At 40.0% G+C, this 22500-nt stretch overlaps 2 protein-coding genes across 3 annotated transcripts in view; one reads left to right on the top strand and one right to left on the bottom strand.

Annotated features, from left to right (window-relative positions):
- The window catches only part of LOC138026855 (uncharacterized), a 9251-nt gene extending 1302 nt beyond the window's left edge, over positions 1-7949 (top strand). Inside the window, exons 2-8 of one of the 2 annotated variants that reach the window (XM_068874311.1) lie at positions 607-1273; positions 3319-3433; positions 3824-3935; positions 4791-4874; positions 5324-5394; positions 6164-6364; positions 6681-7949. In XM_068874311.1, coding sequence (XP_068730412.1) covers positions 607-1273; positions 3319-3433; positions 3824-3935; positions 4791-4874; positions 5324-5394; positions 6164-6364; positions 6681-6688 — 1258 coding nt within the window. In that variant the 3' untranslated portion in view covers positions 6689-7949. The other variant, XM_068874310.1, reaches the window with a different exon arrangement.
- The window catches only part of LOC138026854 (serine/threonine-protein kinase D3-like), a 25378-nt gene continuing 10626 nt past the window's right edge, over positions 7749-22500 (bottom strand). Inside the window, exons 4-18 of the mRNA XM_068874309.1 lie at positions 22059-22393; positions 21906-21942; positions 21403-21486; positions 20919-21232; positions 19605-19682; positions 18028-18298; positions 17622-17683; positions 16297-16369; positions 14191-14297; positions 13767-13823; positions 13376-13480; positions 12667-12935; positions 12167-12273; positions 11095-11180; positions 7749-10329 (exon numbers count right to left, since the gene is read on the bottom strand). Coding sequence (XP_068730410.1) covers positions 10102-10329; positions 11095-11180; positions 12167-12273; positions 12667-12935; positions 13376-13480; positions 13767-13823; positions 14191-14297; positions 16297-16369; positions 17622-17683; positions 18028-18298; positions 19605-19682; positions 20919-21232; positions 21403-21486; positions 21906-21942; positions 22059-22393 — 2213 coding nt within the window. The 3' untranslated portion in view covers positions 7749-10101. The remainder of the gene's footprint in view (positions 10330-11094; positions 11181-12166; positions 12274-12666; positions 12936-13375; positions 13481-13766; positions 13824-14190; positions 14298-16296; positions 16370-17621; positions 17684-18027; positions 18299-19604; positions 19683-20918; positions 21233-21402; positions 21487-21905; positions 21943-22058; positions 22394-22500) is intronic.

Below are 22500 nucleotides of genomic sequence, written 5' to 3'. Positions count from 1 at the left end.
TCGTCAACCCTGTCATTGACTGGTCAGAAATGCAATATTCTGTTGAGTACATAAGTATTGTAATGTAGTATGCTATAAAAAGCCTTCTTAAGGAATTTAAGGTACACTATAATTTTAAGTGGACTGGTGTGAAGATGAACAAGGTATTTCGACAAATACACCTGCTAATGGGGAGGAGAGGAATCAAAACTTGCTGCCACAGAATTGGAAATTCGACAAGTTATCTTGGCTCAGTGTTGGGAAATATGTCAAGATTGAGGTGTAGGAGATCTGAATATGGAGGAATTTTGAATTATGATGCTTTTGCAGAGATATTTAGAGATTGATTAAGTCTTTATCATTGTCAAATTCCAGAGAATAGCTTGACAACTTTTACCTTTGCAGAGGCTCAAAGAGACCTTAAGTAATTTTAAAAATCAGCTACAAAAGTCAAGTCAAGTGTAAAATTAGTTGGTTTTAGCCATCGGTGCCTTGAGGTTTGTGGCCTGATGTATCTTTCACCTTTTGTGCGTACAATTTTTGCGGTGGAATGACAAAATGCCATTGAGCTCTGCAGAGGAGAAAGGCTTAACAGTAAACAAATTTGTTTGTGTTTACTTAACATAGGCAAGGTGAACAGTTGGTGGAAGTTGATTTGTCACTTGATGTTCGACTCTGTGAGTTAAGCATGATCAATCTACACTGGATAAGCAGCCAGGCAGTGTCACATAATGTTCTTCTTTCAAACTTCTCTCTTTGTGAATCTTCTGTACAAGGAACTGAATTTAGCATAATCGGGAAATCATCAAATGTTAGTCTTCAAAGAAGCAGTGTTTCGAAGAGTACAGGTTATCAAAAACTGTTGCCTTTGATGTCGCTTACATCTTTCCTGGGTTATCAAAATATGTTACAAATTATATCTTGTAACTTTTCTGGCAATACTGGACCTCTCGTCATTGTGGAAAGTACTCAAGCCTCCATCATCGACTCGCACTTGGAAGGAAACAAAGCATTGTTTGGAAGAACACTTGTCATCTCAAAGTTTTCTCATATGAACATCTCTAGGACAACATTTGTCCAAAACTATGGCACTGTCATCCGGGTGCAAAACTCTGGGAGTTTAAATGCAACTAACTGTCTCTTTCAGCTGAACATGGACCTAACAGAATCAATTTTTATAGTACAAGGGTTAAGCACAGTAAGAATTAAAGACTGTGTGTTCAAGGATTCAAGAAGTGATAAAGAAGGCCCTGTCTTGAAAATCTCTGACAGGCACTCCACTGCATATTTTGAGGTGAAAAGTAAAAATTAATTTGATCAAGATTACAGCAGTTACCAGTAACACACAACCCTCGACATGTTTTTTTTCACTTTTTGAAACTAAATTTGGATGGACATCAATCAAATGTTTCCATGACGAATTTGATGGCCACCAAATGAACAGGACTATTGTCATGGAAACATTTGATTGACGTTCGCCCAAATTTAGTTTCAAAAGATGAAAAAAAGTCATTAAGGGGCGCATGACTAATAACCACTGTAAGAGAATGGTGCATAGCTTGTGTGTTACAGATTTTGGCATTTGATGAGAGGGGAAAATAGGATTATCTGGAGGGACTCCTAGGAAGGTCAGTCAGGGTGGTGAAGTAGTCATTGACTGCAACTCCAGATCCCACCTCTGCGGTGGTAATTGGACTTAAGTTCAGTTTGTCTAAAGGTGACTACAAGGGTTTTCTACGGATTCTCCTGTTTTCCTCCCTCATCAAAATTGACTCCAAGCTACAACCTCGGACAAAACCTGTTGAGACAAAGCAACATTTTTGGTACTCTGGATGAGATCGCTAATAAACTGATAGCGGCTGCCAGCGGCGCCTGTATATGCTGATGTCCGACCTCACCCATAGATCACTTGCTTGTAAAGCACATTTGAATATGTCAATGCTGTCAATTTTGAAAATGCGCTATATAAATTCATTACCATTACCATGACTCCAACAACTTTAATATCCAAATGATCCGCTTTTCCTCCTTCCCCCAAACTCAATGTTGATTTATCTTGGTCAGAAACATACTGTAGAACATGTGACAATACTCAGAAACATTGACTGAGGGGGGAGGGGAGCGGGAAGGTGAGAGTAAGTAGGGGTGTATAAAATTTGAAGGTGAATTTGTGTAACTCTCTCAACAGTTTTGTCCAAGATTGTAATTCGGAGAGCCCATTAATTCAAGCTATATATTAAGTCCAGACTCTTCATGAAGCCACGTAGGTCATTATATTGGTGGAAGATTAGTTCTGTCAGCTCTAATAGCCAAACCCGCTCCTCTCTCCACCAATTTTACCCCTCCCCCTCACCCCCTAAAATAGACTGCCAGGGATGTGGGTGAGCACTCCTTTAGTATACTATTGACTTCTCTTCATTCTAATCCTGCTCAAAGTTATTACCAGAATTTATGTTTGAAATCCTTCTTCAATTTGCTGGCTTTACCTTAAACTCAAAGAGGCACAATAAACAAAATGACAGTTAAGGCACATTAATTTTAGATTACTTTGTCAATGTTCCATCAATGCCTTTTTAGCTCTGCCAAAGAAAATTCCTTGGTGCAACGTGAAAGATCTTGACCTCTGCGAGCAACTCAAATTTTTCACCCAAATTGTCAGCCTTCAAATCAATGTTTACATGAGAATTGAAACAATATCTTGTTTAATTCTCCACTTTTGACAATGTTTTCAAAACAAGCTGGGTTCCATGACAGTACTGATCTGCATCATGTAAACAGAAGCATAATAGGATTGAAAGCAAAGGCCGCTTTTTAGACCTTAGGTAACCAGGGATGTCGCTAAGCACCGGCTACCGGTGAAAATCGCCGCATGAGAAAGTGGTAATTGCTGGCTGAATTTTGGCCGTTGGTCGAAGTGAGTGAGAAGATCACATATTATTCTCTACAAAAGTCATTCGATGTGTTAAAAAAAAAGAATTGAATCTCTGTTAGTATACAGAATTACCGGTATCACTAGAATTTATTGATACTGGAAATGAAATGAAAGTGTTTTTCTAATTGTGCGTGCCTTCTCGGCTTTCCCTGTATTTGCCATATTGAAGAATGCCGCGTGTTGCGAGACACTGGGGACAATCTTGTTACCAGGTCCCTCTGATGCTCAGAGCATGAACTTACCGCCTCAATAGAACCTTCAACCAGATGAATTTATTTTTAGCTACATCCCTGGGTTACCTGTTCTAAGACCTCCAATATAACATGCATGGTTATTGTTACTTGCAGTCACAGTTACATTTCTATTCAACTGAGCGAACCAATAGTGCTCCTTTTGTCTTGCAACAGAAATGTAACTTTAGCTGTAACATGGTGAACAGAAGTATTTTCTCTCCTCCTTTGTTGTCACAATTTGTGCATCAGTTGTCTTGTGACAACTGTTTTGTGGACCATAACTGCCCAGGTAGGTAATTTTCTTCATTGTTAGTGTTTTTACGAATTATGGAAACATACACTCAAAGAGAAGTTTGTATGCCACTTATTAATTTTTTTCCTTTTTGTACAACATAATTTTTTGTAATATATAATGTTGCAAATTTGCATTTGTATTTTTGCCACCTTACATGTGTGTCTGTCCAAAACACTTTCAGTCTGGGACAAAAGGGTGGTTTTAAGGCAACTGTCACAAAAAGAGATAGCAGGAATTGACAATAATTTATTATCAAAAGGAAAACGCCAAAGTTTGTGGCAACAGTTACATTCGCAGACATTTGTCTGCAAGCATAATTGAGGCAATTCTGCCCACTGGGTCAGTTCATCCCATGATTGGTAATTTTCTTTCTCTTTTGATTAGTGCTCTGTTCTCCAGGAGAGTTTTTGACAAGTGGTGTCTTGTGTAAATCTTGTCCAGCGGGAAGTTACAGTCCAGGAGCAACAAGAAACACATCAGTAACACAATGTACAAGGTAGATTATTGTCTTCACGGGTAATACATGTACCACAGCTTACCAGATAGATGATCAATAAGACTACATATCGTGTGACTGAGGTGTATAAAGGAAAGGTGTAGGCTCACTGTGCATCATGTACATTATGTCACAGGATTGGTTGAGGAAAAATGTGCAAAGAACACAAGAAATGAAACCTACAATGAGCAATAAAAGTAGTTGAGACACTATACTGGAAAGACCACAATATTACATGTCTCCATTGCATTTTGACTCTTTCTCCCCCCCCTTCCTCCTCTATTCAATGTTGGTGACAGAAGTAAGTCTTGGTGATAAAAACAACAACATTGTTAGGGGGATGAGGGTAGATGAAAGATTCCCTAAGGGGGAGAATTTTTCCAACATTCCTAAAGAGGTGTAAGTGTCTCAACCCTTTTGCAGCCCTAAGAAGAACCAATGAGATTAGAAGTTGTAAAGAAGTGCAAATTTGAATTGTCAGTGGTAGGTCAGAGCCCATACCTGATTAACATAGATATAGAAATATGAGATGGTGAGAGAAGACTCCGTCTAAACTAGTAATTGTTCAAGGGAAATTCGAAAGTTCTCACATGCAAGTTTTTCTGAGGAATGGGGATTACTACAAAAATCTGGTTCAAGCTTTGGTTGTTGATATGGTGTACAATGCCATCCACTAGATAAATAAATACTTAGCAGATAAGTGCAATCAAAACTTCCAACTTGAAGAATTGAGGCCATGTTTTCTACAACTTTCACTGTCAATTTCTTTCACTTCCATCATCAGTAACAGGCAAGCATGGAAGATGGTCTTCACTGTGAACTTTCGTTAAGTTAAATTTGTTTTGATGTTTTCAGTTGTCCAGCTGGTACATACAGCTCAAGGACCAAAACCAGGAGTTGCACTCCTTGTGCGGAGGGTACAATTTCTTCAAAGGCTGGGTAAGTACTGGGTAGTCATTTTGTTATTAGGGAATTTAAGAAACAATGATGGCTACAACTTAAAATTACCAAATTTGAGGCTTTGACGACAATGAGCTGGGACTTTGTACTAAGAAACAAATTGATTTAAAATGAAGTAATGTTGCATTGAAATGTAACTGATAGGTGGAGAGATACATGTAGCCATTTAGATTTGAATCTAAAACCACACAAGAGAATATGGTTTGAGAAAGCAAACAGCATCTGCATGCAAATCCAACACTAATGCCCCTCTGGGCATTGCTGCTACCATATGTAACGTTGTTGTCTTTGCATTGTTATCTTATCTCCCCATTTGAACTTGAATTTGAATTCTATTTTTGGATCTTCAAATCAACTGCTTAGAGTCTTGTGTAGGGTAACCAATGATGAAATAAAACCATTGTGTGTATGGATGTTTGTCTCATCAGGTCATTGTTGTGCTCTAAATGCAAGAATGATTTTTTCACGTCATCTCCAGGTCAGGCATCATGTTCCAAAGGTAAGTTTCTGAACAATAACCATGAACAAAAGTTTTTGGCAATGTAAGAGGAAAACTATGGATTGACTCACTGTCAAAACCTAATTTCACAAGTGCCATTTTAAGGCCACTTTCCTCCACTGATTTAAAAAAATGACTTTTTTGCACAGTGATGCTTAATTTTTTTCTCTATAAGCAAATGCATTGATACACCAATGCCTCAATTGCTTTTTTTAGTGGCTGTAGTTAAAATAATAGGATAGTGCTAAGTATCTTTTCACTGTAACAGCCAATTAGTTTAAAAATCGAGTGGGCTACTAGACTGTCCTGACAAGGAAAAGGTTCATTTCCATTTCTCTTAGTCTCGTGCATTACCGGTAATCTCATTAATCCCTAACATTTATCCCTGAAAGAAAGAGGAAAGGAAAGGAACTTTATTTAAGTGTCTGGTCATTCTAGTGCTGGAGCACTAATTGGGGACACTGTAAACTGAAATTAACAAATAATGCAAATCAAGTCAAATGTTGGTTTTTGAAGAGAGGGCAAACCGTAGTACCGAGAGAAAAACCTCTTGGTGCAGAGTAGAGAACCAACAAACTCAACCCACACATGACACAGAGTCTGGGAATCGAACCCGGGCCACATTGGTGGGAGACGATTGCTCTCACCCCCGTGTCATCCCTGCCCCAGTTTTTCAGTATGAGGATTCCTAACATTGTTGCTTGTATCTGATGATTTTTAATTTGAGGGTGCTGTGTAATTCTGTAAAATACTGTTTTTCTCTTTTCAGTGACAATGGAGTTCATAATACTTCTAGCAATGGTGTCAACCTTAACCATCATTCCCATCGCACTACTGTTTTGGCAAAGCAGACCATCTGCTCAAAAAAAGAAAGGCCCTCTTTTGATTTCAAGTCATGAAGCCTTAACAATGCCTGGAGCAAAAGACAGCCCAGACTTTTCAATTCAGAACAGACCTTGGCACATGGGAGGTAGTCTATCTGATTTTGCTTCTTAAATTGAAAAACTGGAGGGGTACACCCCTCCTCACCCCTCCTCCGAACACCTATCCAACCCATTTGATGTTTTAAAAAGAACATATTTTTAAAGAAAAATGCACTTGTTTATTTCTTTTATGGGTATTAAATGTCAAGGGCACATATGATTCTCACAGACAGGCAGACAAAGAGTAGAGTGTTTTGTTATACACTCATGACATGTCTGCATGATTTTCTTGTTGCCTTTGTTGTTGTCCCTCTTTAATTGATGAAAACAAACATAAACAATAAATTACTCCACAAAATATAGATAGTTGAGAGTGGCTAGGATGGGGGCATCCCATAAAGACTTCTGTTGACCAACTGGCTGAGGACTGCAGTCTGACGAAGAATGACCTGCCGAGGACAATTGAGAAGCGATGATTCTGGAGACGTGATCTAGGATGTTCGAGTGAGGGTGCAGTGATGATAATGATAAGGACTTGTTTACATGATCAACACAAGCATGGACACAGTCAACTTGACTCAACATGATACAGTTGTAAATGCAGTACAGTTACGTAGTTCTGCATCAAATGAGGATGCTGACTGCATGCTTATACTTGTGTGGTACGGGTAAACTATCATTATCTCCTTAGAGCTCCGTATGTGGTTTGGCATGAAGCCCTTGCCGTTAGATGAAAAAATACTCAAAAGTATTCAAAACAAAACGTTTTTTCTTCCCTCTTTTGTTTGATGTCATTTTAGTTTCCTCTTTCTCCTCTTGTATTTCACTCACATAATGTGCCTTCTGTGGCACAATACTATGCTTTGTTGATTTCAAAACAAGTACAATGTATAGTGGCTAAAGATTTGTTATCTGACTCCAAAGTTTGGGAATTGAAAATGAAGGGTGTGACTATGTCCAGAAATATTCTTTGCCCCTACAGGGATGGTGCAGTGGTGAACAGCACTCGCCTCCCACCAACGTTATTAAGGCTGTATATCTCTTTCCAGTGGATAGGTCACTATCCAGAATGTAATATATGCTTTGTGTTAAACGTCGTCCAAGGTTTTCGTACACACCCTTACCAGTAATTAGATGTGACTACTGTTTCGTTCTCATGGTTACGTGAGGAAATACTGATATTAACCCTTTCACTCCTGTGGGGTTCCCCATTGACGAGTAAAATCGTCTGGCGTTAGACAGAGTAAAATCTGCAAGTCTCATTGGCGCTTACAGGAGTGAAAGGGTTATTAACTGAATGCACAGAATGAAACTGTTAGTTAGTAACTTATCCACCGGAAAAAGTTATCTGGCCTTTTGAACAACTGGGGCCTAGAGAAAGATGAGGACACTTAGACATGAGTGCTAAAACAGGAATCAAAAACACTTCTCCATTTCCCTGAGGGAAAACATATTTATTTTGTTAGAGCGTGCTTTTCCATACAAAACGTTCAAGCGATTACGCCGTACACAAAGCAACTCTAAACAATCGGGTATTTTTGCGGAATGTTTCGTTTTCGGTAAAGCAAATTAACAAGTAGGCACGCATGAGGTAGCCTTGACCTCTACCATTAAAAATATGAACAACTAAAACGAATGGCATTTTGCTTCCACTTTCGCGCGGTATCCATAATTTCGCCATCTTTTATAGAGAAAAAAGCCAAAGAAAACGGGCCTGATTGAATCTTGTTTCATACCAACAGCAAACTCCTATTGCTTATCCAAAATTTAAAGCCTTGTTATGACCTTGTAAGAAAGAAAGGAGAGGACGTGAAAGCTGGAAACTAGTTCTCGATCTCGTACCCGCAATCGAATATCCCGGCCAGGCTAAGTACAGAGAACGAACACCTACAATTGTAGGTCCAAGATAATCCTTCGATACCGTAACTTTTCTTTTGGAATGGAAGGCTGAGCACACAAAAATATGCCTGCTTGTTTCCTTTGATAAAGTGCCTATCACCTCAACACACTTTCCCACTTTATTTATTCTCCGATATCGTCCCAAATACATCATGTTGTTTCAGAACCTTTTGATTGATGCCCGTCCACACCTATCACCGATCACTGAAAGGGAACCTTTCAAAAACGTTCTCCAGAATGGACCTTTTTGTAAACGATGTTTTTCGCGTGAACGTGTGGACGGACGAAAACGGAACTTTTCGAAAACGCTGACGTCACACATCAGTTCCAATCCACTCCGCGCAATATTATAAACTTATTCAAGATGGCGTATAGGTTCTTGTCTTTAATGCTTGGGCTTATTTCAAACCTAACTGCCTGTTTGCTATTCTTCAAGCTGACTATTCCAGAAGGGCGCAGAACATTATTAGGCTACTTTCACTAACGGTGTCAAGACGCGGAAGGTTGAAACGGCTTGGTACCTAGACGTAATAGCGCTTGGTGGGACAATTAGTTATCGTAAAAGCGAATACTCATGCGTCAAGCACGCGCAATCGGGTTATCGTTAAAAAGTTATCGTTTTCAAGTCGATTCATCGTATACTTATGGACGCGAATTTTTTTGAAAACGGAGAAAAAAAGGCTTTGAAAGGCGGGAAAAGTGGTCATACTTTGATCCAAAACCGTGACAGTTCTTTGAAAACAGCCATGCAAATTAATTTGTGACGTTAACCCGGTAACGAACCATTCCCCATTCATTGCTCAAAGTATGACCACTTTTCCCGTCTTTCAAAGCCGATAAAAAAGTGAAATTTCAATCAAAAAGTTCTAAAAACAACACGATGTGTTTTGGACGATTTCAGATAGACACTACGACAAAACTAAGAACATTTTGAGGACAATCGAGGACTTGGAACGAAACACAATCTATCGAGTGAACTATTTCGGCTGACTTTCCAAATTAAGCATTCAGAACGTAGAATGAACCTTGTTCCTTCGAAATCATTATGTGCTTGCCTGCTTGCCATTTTGGACATCCCAGAAATTTCGGCTCAAGGTCTGGCCCATTTTTGATGACACCGAATCCCGGCGAAAATGAAAGCAAAGAGAAGTATATTTGGAGCGGGTATATGTTTTTAAAAATTTAACGTAGACATGTTGAGGGTAACTCAACTTTAAATTTCTGAATCTAACATAACAAAAATCTTAATAATGTTATTCTTAGAACATTTTAAAGTTGTTTCAGCATAAACACCTTTCCCACTCTGCACTTGTAAATAACGCAAATTGCCTGTCTTCGAAACTACAAATAACTTACGATATAAGGCGTTTCTGTTTTTTAAAATTATTGACTAAGAATTTTGATAAAATACAACATCGCAACTATGTGCATGAAAATTCGTTAACCTATCATTACAATTATTGCAACATTAACATTCTTGGAAGTATATTTTTAGTAAAATGTTTGATCCTGAAGGTAAAGGCTTCCTTCTACCTACCCTCCCAAAAATTGGTCCCTTTGAGTCGACCGGAACCGGAAACCTTTGCCTCTGACGTCAGTAAAATGTCAGCGGCTTACCCGAGTGCCCACCCCTAAAATTCTTATGGCGCAGGTCGCCGTTTCAGTGTGTGTTATACACGTAGAACTGCGTAAAAAGGTTATCAATTTTGCTCGAAACCAAAAACAAAGCATAAAATGTTCATTTTGCTTATATGAGCAATCTGTTTAAAAGCTGTAGCGCAGGTATATATACACACACCGCTACACCCACCCCTCCCTAGACAACGCAGCTGACTTCCTTAAAGTAACGACAGGAAAGTGCGTGCGACCGAATAGTAGCCACCTTTCAAAGAAAGCTTATACTTGTTTGAAGCTTGCGCTCCGTTGGCGACATTGGCGGGAAAAATCTGTTATTGTTCGGCCGTGCTGCTGGTTCCCGCGGCGGTTCCTTGGGTTGGCGCGCTTTGAGCTGCTCGCCATAGGCTTGCCACCTGGCGTCATCACTTTCATGGGTCAGATAACGTTCTCCTACAGCAGCCTCCAGACTCCTCACGTCCAGCCACGTTTGGTAGTCCTGGAAAGGAAGGGGGGGACTTTCTCTTATAAACTAGTTTATTTGGTTCATTTAATACCACCAAAGACCACAGCGAAAAGATGGCAACGACGATGCCGGCTACTAGAAGGTTGTCTAAAAACCTATTTTCCACTGCTGTAATAATTTTGCGATTAAGCGATGGATTAAGTCGTTCGGCATACTGAGCGCGTGTCAACATCCAGGAATAAGATTGTTGAGATTTGAAAGACCCTGTACACTTTCTAGCAAGTAGTAGTGGACGGAAGGCAGCTCGAAAAGGGCTAAGGTGTGCCAGACCACGCAAAGAAATAAGCAGCCGAGAATAAACCAAAAAACCACCCGTACAAATGCTCGAACTACAACTCTCATGGAAAAAAGCACAGCTGACAGAGCAATATTTCATTATTCTCGACTTACACAATCCCATATTACACATCTTTAACCCCCCCCCCCCCCCGCCCTCCCCCTCCCCCAAAAAAAGAGAAATTGCAAACGATAATTATGCAACTATTATGCAAAATTTGGGGGGCGGGGGGTAAAAGAGGTGTATTATAGGATTTGTGCAAGTAGAGAATAGGCCATTTCCGAGTTTATATCTGCCTCCTCTTCAGAGCGAGTCCAAGTGCGGAGTTTTTCTTAAGAAAATTAGTTTTCATTCATATGTAAAGTAGAACTAATTACCATCACAAAGACTTCGCAAATTAGACTCGTTTTGAAGAGGAGGCACACAAGAACTCGGAAATGGCCCATTAGTGTAATAGTCACCTGGAGCCAGGGATGAATAAGTGACTTGTCGCTTGTGTATCGACAGCGTTGCTTGACTTGTAAGAGGTTGTTTATCAGGTCAATTGCTGCAAAAAAAATACAATCTTTGATACAATTTTTGTTATAACTACAGATTTAAGTCTTCCTTCCAGCCGAGTCCATTTCGGCGAGTGTTACATGACAAACGTGTTGCTCTATTCAAACCGAGTGTAAGAGGGTCTAACCCTAACCCTAAAACCATAATAGAGAGCTTATAGCGAGAGTTTTGAGCCATAACAGAGAGCTTATTAAGCTCTCTATTATGGCTCAAAACCCTCGCGTGCTTGTTTTGAGCCAACAGATGGGAACCGGAAGTGAACATTTCTCATGTCACGACAACTAGTTTTTAAACTAATCGTCTCTAACAGCGAAAAGATACTTAAAAATATAAACGTAGTGTTGTCATTACAAGGTAAAATGGAAAAAAGTTCACTACCGGTTTCCGTCCGTGATCTAAAAAACGTCACGTGATTAAGCCCTCTAACATTTGTACATGTCATCACACACCCTGCTAGCAGAGCCTTTCTCAACTCGACGAGAAAGAAAGGACTCTGCAGAAATCGTGTCAAGTCTTTATTGAGTATGCGCAAGCCGTTGCTTGGAGACAGTTTCAAACCCAGGCCAAATCTCGATCGATCCAAGGCGCCATGTTGATTTTCGAACTGAAGGCTCGATTTTGACCTTCGCCTTGTCAAAAATATGATGCGCGCGTTGCCTAAACCGGTTTGACCGGAGTGACTAGCCCAGAAACTTGGGCTGCGACGACTTAAAAGACTTGACATGATTTCTGCAGAGCTTATCTTTCCCCACCAAATCCCTTGGGAACATCACGTGGTCTGAAATGGGAAAACAAAAAGCACAAGCTAAAGAGGTCCACTGCATTTTTTCTGCTCTGTGTTACCTGGAAACCGCACTTTTCTAAGCTACTCGGGATGAAGACATCTTCCATGTATATTGTTAGTATGGGGAAAAAATTGGCTCGGCATGAACGGGGCCTTCACCAGACTGGATGATTCGTGTACATTCTACAAACCTTCAGGGGAAATCTCCTGCCAGGGTTCCGGTGGATACATGAAAGCTGCGTTGTGAATTTGATCTTGTATGTCTTCTTCTTCATTGAAAGGAAATGTACCACTTAAACTACGGAAGAACAACATCATTAAAAATAACTTCCGTGAATGAGTTGCAAGGCCACCAGAATTCTTTTGTGAACACTTTTCGAATTTATAACTTTATATTCGAATGGTGATATTCTTATACCTTTCAGCAAAGCTGAGAGTGGAAGGTATTAAGGTAACAATCACCAGGTATAATATATTATGACTCTACTGCGACACCAGCAACGGTGCTCTATTAGCAAGAAATGTGTGTGGGATTTAGCCGGAATAGAAGGCAATGAAAGGGCAATATAATCGGTCTCACTTTGAGGTTCATGTATAAACGTTTAAATTCGCCTCGCACCGACTGCGCTATTTGCACTTATGCTGAATTCTCGAGCTCACGAAAATGACACGAGGTTTCGCAAACCCTCACCTTACGTAAACGACGACGCCGACCGACCACATGTCGAGCGACCGATTGTATCCTTTATTGAGCAGTACTTCGGGAGCGAGGTAAGCCGGCGTTCCTACCACGGAACGACGAAACGATTTTTCTTCAATTATGCGGGCAAAACCAAAGTCACATAGTTTGATCTGCGGGTATCCACATTCATTCGTTACCGAAGACAGGAGGACATTCTCGGGCTTAAGATCACAATGGACTATATTTCTGGAATGAAGATCTTTCAAAGCTACTAAAATCTGCAAACGGTAATAAGAGAAAGAATCGTTACTATTTCGCGACAAGCTTGACTTTACGTCACTTGGGTTCCAAGTTTTTAATCGCACAAGTACTTCATGTCAAATCGCTACGATTGTTACATGGCGTGCGAACGTGGAACTCTTATAACATTATGTACCAGTTCAACATCGGATACAACGAAGCTTCAAGAGAGGCCTTGTATTAAGTCCCAGGCTGCAGCCGTGGTTGTTACTAGGGGTACGGTCATTGCTTGACCGATTAGTGCGCATGATCATACCCAACAATGCTTAAAGAGGAATGGGGGTGGGGGGAGGCTTTAACTTCATTCAACATTCCCGATAACTAACGAAATGTTCAACATCGGCTGTTCAACAAAATCGAACGGGTGTTGAAGCAAATTTTGAAGCCATTTTCCCAGTCATTAACGTTGAATACTGACCTGAGTTATGAGGAATTTCGTGTATCTTTCATCTAGCCTGCTTTTTGCACTCGACAAGATGAGTTCTAACATATCACCTTTCATTTTTTCCATAACCACAAACACCTGTGAATAAAATGAAAGAGATTGAAACTTGTCAATTGCATTCGCTCTGAAATAAGGAGTTAAACGTTGGACTCCCATGAGTGGTCCATATGTAAATTCTCTTCACGATTTCAATGAAATGTCAGTCAGACAGGTATTGAGTATGAAGATTATCATCACCTTAAAGAGGTGTGATATTGATGTAACACCAAATTCTCATGAAGTCTATGGTACTAGTACTAGTTGGGAGAATAAACGTTTCAATCGTGGGAATAAAAGGGTTCAAGAACTTTCAAAGGACGCTTACCCTTTCCGGAGTCTCAAACATTTGCTCTAGGTTGACGACACCAGGGTGATTAACGTGCTGAAAATAATAATAAAGGATTTTTAATAAAGGAAATATCTGCAACGATTTACTATCTGGACGGAAGTGTTTTACGGGAAATAAAACACATACGACCATTACATCCAGGAACCAGGTTGCGTATTTCTGTCCACGATTGTAGAATTGGTGCCTGTTTCTGCTGTCTTAAAGTGCAGGTAACTATTCTCCCTGCCTGATAAAAAGCTTCTCCCTTACGACTCACTTAATTACATTTATTTCTTTCAGACGCCTAACTATTTACTTTCCATTTCGATGAGTATTCCAACAGACTCAATCCCCCGCAACGCTACTTACCTCCTCAGTTGACCTATGCTACCCCAACACTCGATAGCATCAAGGAACCTACCTGTAAAATTGCCACTTCATTTTTCAATTGTGCTTCTTGTTTCGTGGGGAAACGAAGTTTATCGATGACTTTTATAGCTACGTCGCGACCACTCTCACGATGAACGCCTGCAAAGAAGGAGAAACGTTTCAAAACGACATCATCTAAAGACCTGGGCAAAACAGCTGCAACATTTGCTTCAACACCGTTCGATTTTGTTGAACGATGTTGACTGCTTGGGTGGGCACTCACCACATTCAACATCGCTTGAACTTCGATTCAACCTGTTTCAACACGGTTGAAAAGGGTGGCAAACGCTTTCAACATCACTATTCAACAAAATGTAAGCGTCTTCCACATTAAGGAGTTGTAGAAATGGTTTTCAGTAGCTACTTAAACATAACAACGCAAAATACAAAAAAGTTTTCTACCAGAAACAAGTAGTATAAAGTCCATATGACGCTAATTTTTCCCCGTTTTTTAACTATTCGTTTAAATATTTTTAGTGTCTGGAGGGAAGTACTTCAAGCATTACCCCTTATAGTGTACCCACGCGTCTTAGCGGGCCTTTCACTTTTGGCCGAGCAAGTTGGGTCCGAGTAACTAATGACGTCAAAGAAGTAAAGAATGAACTTCCATTCTGAATCGTCCGAATATTCACAGTATCCCAAGGGTAAATATCGTCCGATATTTCTATAAAGACTTAATAAAAAGCTCTATATCTTCAACAAGACTTCTATTCTTAAACTTTTGCACATTTCTTTCCGAAGAGATACCATCAAGTTCCTTCTTTGACACCACTAGTGACCAGGGCCCAACCGGCTCGGCCAAAATTGTTTGCGTTTAAACCAAAGGACCGCTAAAACGCGTAAATTCACTATAAGGGAACACTTTTTAAAGTACTACACTCCAGACACTATTGATATTTAAACGAATAGTTAACAAAATACGAAATTGACAAGAACCGAAGAACGCCTCAAAACAATTGGTTAAAATAGACTTCAGTGCATTTCTTCACCGTGCTCCACAAAACAGCAACGTGAAATCACCGAAGGTTAGGTTTTGACGAGAACAGCATTACAACAATCACTCATTTCTTTCAATTTTTTTGTTTTAAAACCGTTCGTCCCCATCCAGTTATAGGATAGTTCAACCGTATTGTACAACGTGAACAAGACGGAGTAATAATCGCGAAATATTTGCGGTAACGTTAAGTTATATTTTAGAGTAACGTTTTTCTTGACGTTACCGTTTTCCTTGTTTAAACTCCTTCTTGAGATCTACGAGGGTGACGTCGACGAACACGTGACCTCAAAATATCACTTTGCACCAGTCCTTCGCGATTATTCCATCTCGTTCACCACGTACAACGAGCATTTTCAGGGAAAACAATAGAGAATAAAAGATTCACATTTGTATGCTCGCCTCAAATTTGGTGACTTGCCGCAAGAATGTGTTAACCAATGAGAAATTCTATGAAATTGTCGTCGTTTCTTAAACTTCCTAACAACGTGAAGTGACCAAATTTGTGGTCATGTGGAGGAAGTGGGCAACTGACGATGAATTTTCGATTTCCTCTTTCTCCGTCTGAATTGGTGTTATGCCCGGGAAATAATCCCTTACACATGCGGAACGATTTGGAAAAATTGAGAAAATATTAGCACAACGCGAAAAAGTTATGGTCTTCCCCTGAGCTCCCACGCTGCAACCTCGCGCGCCAATGAAGCTCTTACGGAGTTTAAGATCTACAACGCGATGGTAACGAAAACGTCATTTAAAATTGTAAGGTCAGGTCTATTAATCTTTTTCGTCATTATTTCGGCTTGTCTAACTTCTAAAAACTAGTGTAACTTTCCAGGAACTGAATTAGAAGGTGCGGTGGTGAATCTACGACAGAAAATTCAAATTCGCTGCCTTTTGTTCACGTCCTCCGTAAAACTTGAGAATTGGTAATTTCACGTCGTAGATTTGCCGAAAACGTGAAAAAAATGGACAAAAATGAAAAATGCACGTGCAGAGCGTGCACAGCTATTGTTTTTGCTCATTAAATATGCACAATTTGTGACGTTTTCGCTGCCGTCGCGTCGTAGATCTTAAACTCCCTCTTATCACAGCGACAAAACTTGCCTCCGTAGACGATTCCAAATTGTCCTGATCCTAGAATTTCGTCAGGGAATACTTGATAAAGTTGGCTGATATCCTGAAAGATTAAAACCCCACACTAGTCCTATTTTTTACCTAATCATTATCATCTACAACAGATCCCAAGGGAATTTCTTTGCCCAATCAAGAGAGACGCCGATACATCAACAAGCCAATCGAAGTGAAAGGCCGCGCCATTTGCGGGAAACACGTGCGAGTTACGATCGCTCGTATTGCAATTCGCATCTGTTTCAAAACGAGTCTTGGCGCGAAACCATTGAAGTAAAAAATGAGTTTTGTATCTTAAAGGGGCTAGGTCACGCTATTTTAGGTAATTTTGTTTATTTTTGTTAATTATGAGCTCTAAACGTCAAATTTCAGAGCAAGAATCTTTCATTTTCAAAATCACGGCCACATAACAACTGAGCTTTGTTAATGGCATTTTAATATAGACTGATGTAATTTTGAAAAACGGTGGGCCGGCGTTTTTCAAATTTACCCGAATTCAGTCCATTTCAATCCTCTCCAGTTTTGTCCATCCATGTCCATTTTTGGCTTCCCTGCGTTTTGTTAGAGATCTTCTATAGTTTTGAACAGTTATTTTGATATTTTAGTTAATTCTATGACCATTCGATCAGTGCTGAAATTGCCTAAAATTGCGTGACCTAGCCCCTTTAATAAAGATAAAACTCATTTCCTTTTGAATGGATGGCGCAAAGACTCATTTTGAAACGTAGGCAAACAACTACTCCGAAATGGACTACTGCTATTGGCAATCAAAAAAACTGCTCGGGATGACTGATACGAGTGTGGTGATGGTTCGTGTTCGACCACAGAAAAGTAGAAATCGAGAGAACAATGCGGATGCACGGCCTTCACTTTAAAAGGAAAAGCTAACATTTGAAAAGGAAACGCTAACATTTGAAAGCTAATTGAATGAGCGGCTTATTAACATGATTGTTGAATAGCGTGGTATTTCTGGAGAGGCCAATTGAATTTACCTGGCTGGCTAAGAACTTGGCGAGAAAGCTTAATGGCAGTCCCAATAGACCCTTTTCCAGATACGGCGGTCATTTTGATTTCTATTGCTTCGAAAGACATTATGGGATGCTCAGGGGGCAAATTAATATGAATTTGCCCCCTGGGCATCCCATAATAGCTATTTGCAACAATAGAAATCAAAATGGCCGCCGTATCTGCAAAAAAGTCTATTGTAGCTAAAGAAAAGTAAAATTACTTTCGACAATCGATGGAAACCTAGAATAAAAAGACGTCTGATCTTTTCGCGTCAAACATTTTTCAGTACTAACCGAGTCTTTGGGTCGCTCCTCCTCGTGTGAAACTTCCATCTCGACGTCCACATTATTGACAGCTAATCAACAGAAAACAAAAAAAAATTAATCACCAATCGTTGGCTTGTCAGATTGCAGCGTAATTAAAATTTCTTTCGAACATCCCAGGGATTTCTCAGTCCCCGTAGTACTCCTCCCTATCTCACACCTAACGTCATGTATCTCGATTTTTGCCACTTTTGTAGGATCAGATGAGTGCTTTACATTTGGCAGGGAGACTTGACCATTTCAACCCTGTATTCCCTATTTTTAGCCGAGGAAGATTCGTGACGTGTAACACGAGGGTGTATAACTCTCTCTCGTTCAATCCTTGGACACACCATCAAGGGAGGGGCAGGTAATAGTCACAACAGATCTCTCTCACCCGTTGGGGCCGACGCAGCTGGCGCACTGCTGGTTGTCGGGGTAACACATCCGGGCATTAGAGCTGACCGAGTCACGCTTGCCCAGGCCTGCCCCGCCACTGAGCCAATACCACTATCAGGGTCTGGAATTTCTTCTTCATCTTCCACTTGCCCCACATAAAAGACCATATCCCTTGTTTTTATCTCGAAGCAATGCGGCGCTCTCGTGGCATCTGTTTGCAACGGGTCGATGTTGGAGTCGACCGAAAGAATTTCCGACAGCTGAATTTCCTGAGGAAGTAAGACGAAAAACCGGTAGATAAGAAAAGGAACGGAACGCGTGCGCAACATTCTTGCCTAATGGCGGAAACGACACCCGTCATGTGAGAAACGATACTGGAAAGGAAGGACTAGAATTACACAATTCCATTTACCAGTGAAAGTGACCGTCAAGATTTTCTAATGTGCCTTACGTGACAGGCAGCCGGTCAAGGTTTTAGAATTATTAAATGACAGGTCATGTGGTATTTTTTTCCAATGGCAAAAAAGCAAAATCGATCCCGTTCTCCCGCGACACCAGCTAACGCACGCGTCCAATTTTTTTTCACGTGTTCAAGTATATAGGTACTTATCTCATTTGTTGTATGCCAACCGTTTTAAAAGTGAGTGCTCAGATTTTGAATATTGGTTTTGAAACGCTCTTTATCAGTTCTATTTAAACACGCAAGTCATTTAATTATTCGAAAACCTTATCCGGCTGCCGGCTACTTGAACGCTTCGAATTTTTTGAAACGGAAAAAATATCGCGCATGCAAACACTGATGTTATCTTAATACATCACGAATGTTACACGGAACTGCTCGAGTTTCTAAATGGCACTTAGGCCAAGTGCGCAATGTTCATATTCTTCACTCATTCATCCATGATTTGCAGCTTTAGTTTTAACAAAACTAAGCGATGTTCGATTTAAGTGCCACAAAATAGAACCGGAAAGGGGCTTAAACGAGAAATATAGCACTAAAGTAAGCCAACTGAAAGGTCCAGGGAAACGCGCTTCTGAGATTACCACACCAAAGAAGTAATTTTCCGCTCAACTTGAGAAAGTATTGTACAAGTTACGCTAAAAACTAGCACAAATACGCCTCGATATTTGAACTGTTAGTCAGCAATATGGTTCAGTGATTGTTTGAATTTGTACTGTAAACAATCTCATGGGTAATGATTATTTCGCCGCCTCATTTTTTCTCCTAAGATTCCTTGCTTTTCGTGCCCAAAAAGAGCGGTTTTCAGTACACTTAGCACACTCTCGAAATTAAGCAACCGATTTGGTTCTGCGTTACTACACCTAGTCATTGCCTAGAAGTCTCGCGTTATTTTTTTTTCTTCCAATCAGAAGCAAACCCAATTTGTCATCTGCACGCTCCCGTTTTCCTGCGTTTCGCGCCGGCTGCATGCGTTTTTGCTAAGCGCGTTTTTATTGGTTTATTTCATTATCTTCATCTCTTTGCGATTGAACACGGTAATAAGTTTGACTCTCGGTTTCACGGTACTCAATTTAAAACCCGCTTTGAATTGTTATTTTTTAAACAAGCCATACCTTGTAATACTTGTTACTTGTTGCATCCTTGAAAAGCGTCAAACACTTTGTGTCCAGTCGCCAGTAATGTCTCCTCCTCTGAAAGACACAAAAAGTCAAAAGTTGTCGCTGTTTTTCTGTACAATCCATTCATTCAACTTGAACGTGGTCATTTAATTAACATGGTGATTGACACCCTTAATCCAATATCTTCCCCTGAATTTATTATTTCCGACAGAACCAATACGAGTCAAATTGGAGGCTGGGTTAACATGAATAATTATTGTTACAGCCATGTCAAACCTTCGAGTTCTCAAGAGTTATCACGGATGATGGTGTTTCACCAAGCCGGTCACTCTATTTTTTTTCTGCTGTGCCTGCCGTCAGTCAAAGGGACGAAAGGTTTTATGAGTTGAGAAGGGTTTTTGTATTGTTTGGTAGACCAACCCTATTTGTGGGAGCATAAATAACATGAAAAAGAAAAATTTCTGCTGACGGAAGATTTAATAAAACATTTGAGAATAAAAACTAGTGGCGAAAATACATGAAGTTTCGGTAACGACACGTGACCATTTTCGAATGCAAAATGTAGATTAAAAATGAGGTTGGTAATGTTATATAAATAGTCTAAGAATGAAAGTGTTCAAATGCATTGAAATAAGCAGAGGTATGGGAACAAATAATGTACTTGATAACATGTTTTTCTCAGTGGAATAGAGTCTGTTTGAGTGTTTAGAGAAGGTCTCTTTTTCCTAATTAAGAGCATTTTTTAAATGACGCACTCAAATTTTCCATAGATTTTCTTAAAGAGGCACTGTCATGCTTCATTTGCTGTTTTTTGGTCAAAAATACGCGAAAGGCACTATTTATACGAGTATAAACTCCCAGGCCAGGATAAGCCGCGGCTTGAGAAAGTCGTGAACGTAGATTTTGTACCATTTATACGGGGTGTTCGCGTCTTATGTAAGCCGCGGCCAGAGTAAGCCGCGGCTTATTTTCTCTCGTATAAACGGCCCTATTGTCTCCAAACTTGAAAAAACTGGCCAGTTTTTTCAAAGTTTAATCCATTTCCATCCTCTCCATCCTTGGCTGCAAACAACAAATAGCTTCAGTGCACTTCAATGGTCATTGGCAACAAAACTACACCATTATTTTTTGGTTTCATTGATGCAAGGACGTCTTTTAGCGTTTTGAAGTTTGACTAAAATAGCGCGACAATGCCCCTTTAAGGATGGGAGATAGGCAAACAGGAGCAAATTCAAAGAGAAGCAGGAGGCTGCTTTAAAGAGCACCTCTGAGTGTTTGAGTAAGGTGGTTATAGTCGACAACACAGACCTGCATATCCTTACTGGTGAAGTGTACCATCCACCCCTGTTTAAGAACCTTTGACCCTTTTCTCTTGGTGTGCTTCACCGATACAACGATCCTTTGCAGAGGGATGTTGTTGCTCATAGTCGGGGTCAGCTGTGGTGGTTCTCCATCTGGTGATGAAGGGCTCACAGGTTCGCAAAATTCCTCCTGACTACTTCGACTTGTACATTCTGCTTCATTCTCAGTGTCGTCAGGTTCTTCAAACGGTATGTCATTCGACAGATCCATTTCAGATAAACTCTCAGAAATGGCGCTTGAGTCATTAGAGTAGAGTGAACCTGCAAAAATTTACATGACCTTTGTTGATGCTCACAGAATTTGCACAAACAGATTTTTCCTCAAGAAAAAAATACATAATTATTTTGTCATTTTGTTACAAGGGGCCAATTGCAACAGGAAAAAATCCCCTTCTGAATAAAGCTAGCTATTGTATTTCCAAAGCCCTTACAGGTCTCCAACATTGCCACTTCACCACGGCAATTCTTTGGTGCCTTCTCTGCGCATATCTTACGATGGCAGTTAAATTTGCAATCTGAAACACAAATGAAGTACTTTTTTAATTACAAATGTTAAAATGGACAGGCTCTTCTATACCATATGAACATTGGAAAGTATTGCTTGTTTGCAAAATGTGAAAGCAGCTATTGTTTTTTTCCAGTATTAATTTAACTCGTTAACTGCATTCAGTACTTTCTTTCATATTGTGTGGTTCTGAATTTTTTTTTGCAGAACTTTCAAAATGTCAACATCACTGTCATGTGAAACCCAAATTATTGGTTTTTAAGATTCTCACCATTTTGCCCTCATTTTTTCCACATTTTACTCAATACAGTGAGATTTTTAGTTTGTGATGTTTTTTTGTTTCGCAAGTTTGATTTGTTTTGTTGTGAAAAATTAATGAACATTGAGATCTCAGTGTGCCAATAAACAGAAATAAGCCTACAAACTTACCTTTGCACTGTACTCCCTGACGGAACAATCCTCTCAACTAAAAACATAAAGAAATACAGCATAAGAAACAAAGTAGCACTTGCATAATTATAGTGCCAATCACTTTTAATGCCTTAAAATTTTAAAAATAAGAAATGACCTCACAAAACCTACCAATTTCTTGCAAATCTGACAGACAGTTGGTCTTTTGTAAGAATGAATGGCAAAGGTGTGTGGTACTTGTATTCTTCCTGAATGAGCTGCCTCTATCCACACAGGCCGCCCACTCCATGTTGCTCTTCTCTCCTTTTGCGAAGGAAGGCTGTCAGTCAAGGAGTTAGAATGTTGGAGTAAGAGTGGATCTCCCCAGCCACCAGACTGAGATGCAGGCCTTGGAAGAGTGTTTGAATAAGGAGCATTGTTCAAGGTGGAGTTAGCACGATTTCTCGAATCTGAGCAATTGTTTGGTATCTTGTAAGCACACTTCTTGTGATAATTGCCACCGCATCCTACAAAAGACATAATGGAGAGATAATCCAAAGATTTGGTTGCATAGGAAAGGCCACGTTTTTCTTAATAACTAAAGGCATACATGTACCTGCATGAACTTGAACAA

The sequence above is a fragment of the Montipora capricornis genome, chromosome 12, assembly GCF_036669925.1.
Source record: "Montipora capricornis isolate CH-2021 chromosome 12, ASM3666992v2, whole genome shotgun sequence".
In the NCBI taxonomy this organism is placed as follows: domain Eukaryota; kingdom Metazoa; phylum Cnidaria; class Anthozoa; order Scleractinia; family Acroporidae; genus Montipora; species Montipora capricornis.
Note: the sequence above shows the minus strand (reverse complement) of the source record. Positions and strands in the feature narration are given on the sequence as shown.